The sequence below is a fragment of the Geospiza fortis genome, unplaced genomic scaffold (genome assembly GCF_000277835.1).
Source record: "Geospiza fortis unplaced genomic scaffold, GeoFor_1.0 scaffold424, whole genome shotgun sequence".
In the NCBI taxonomy this organism is placed as follows: domain Eukaryota; kingdom Metazoa; phylum Chordata; class Aves; order Passeriformes; family Thraupidae; genus Geospiza; species Geospiza fortis.
This window is the reverse complement of record NW_005054354.1, coordinates 2,063,333-2,064,221: the sequence shown is the minus strand read 5'-3', so window position 1 is coordinate 2,064,221 and position 889 is coordinate 2,063,333. Positions and strand designations below refer to the sequence as shown.

The following is an 889-nucleotide window of genomic DNA, read 5'->3' as shown; positions in this document are numbered from 1 at the left end:
GGGGTCGCCCCCCGTGCTGCCCAGTCTCTCGCGGCCTTGGTCCCGCCTCACGTCATGGCCCGAACAGGAGTTAACGAGTTTGATGCCAAAGCCGCTGAGGAAGCTGTTGGAACGGTGAATGGAACAATGCGAAGTGAAGGATCGCAGTAGACAGTTATCTCGAGTCTTGAGATCAGTGAGTCAGCTGCGCTACAACACAGCTTTTAAACAATAAGTAATTGTTTCCTCGTCCAACAAATTTCTTGTGTCTATCTGATACATGTAGACCACGAAACCTTTCCACACCACAATCCCTTGAAATAATAGCTGAGGGCATTCGGGAGTTGCTGGTGTAGATTAGATCACGCAGTTAACAATCAGTGTTGGAAAACCGGGTCCAAGTTGACAGGCACTGTCTAAATAGTGTGTCCCGGCAGGAACAATAGCAGCGATCTCTGAGTTTTAAAACCGTACGAAGTGCTGCTTCCAAGGTGGATTACTTTGAGATTACTACTACATCACTTGTGTAACCCCACTGAACTAGAACTTTGCCGAAATTCTTACCTAAATTTACAGAACCAGCCAGAAGTTATTGTTTGTCCCAGGAGCCCCAAATAGATAACTCATATAGAAACTAAAGGTGGTGAAGGCAGGGCATCCTGAAAATGCTACAGCTGTAATTGCAGTCTGATTGACTCCCCAGCCTCCCGACCAAGCTGTGTCATATACTGTGTCATCTGCTGGCTCATATACTTTTGATGAGGAATGTGGCTGCATGACCTGTACAGTTGATTTGCGAGTGGGAACCTGCACTGATTTATTTCCCATTAGATCTTGTAGTTGTAGAGGATCTGACAAAGAAATTGAGTCAAGTGGTATTTGTTGTTGTGTTCACACTGGAAATGTTGAT

At 45.6% G+C, this 889-nt stretch overlaps 1 protein-coding gene across 1 annotated transcript in view; it reads left to right on the top strand.

The window, feature by feature from the left end:
- Nucleotides 1–25: 25 nt before the first annotated feature.
- Nucleotides 26–889, top strand: part of PIK3CG (phosphatidylinositol-4,5-bisphosphate 3-kinase catalytic subunit gamma) — a 32,316-nt gene continuing 31,452 nt past the window's right edge. The window contains exon 1 of the mRNA XM_031059040.1: nucleotides 26–175. Within this exon, the coding sequence (XP_030914900.1) occupies nucleotides 119–175 (57 nt within the window). The 5' untranslated portion in view covers nucleotides 26–118. The remainder of the gene's footprint in view (nucleotides 176–889) is intronic.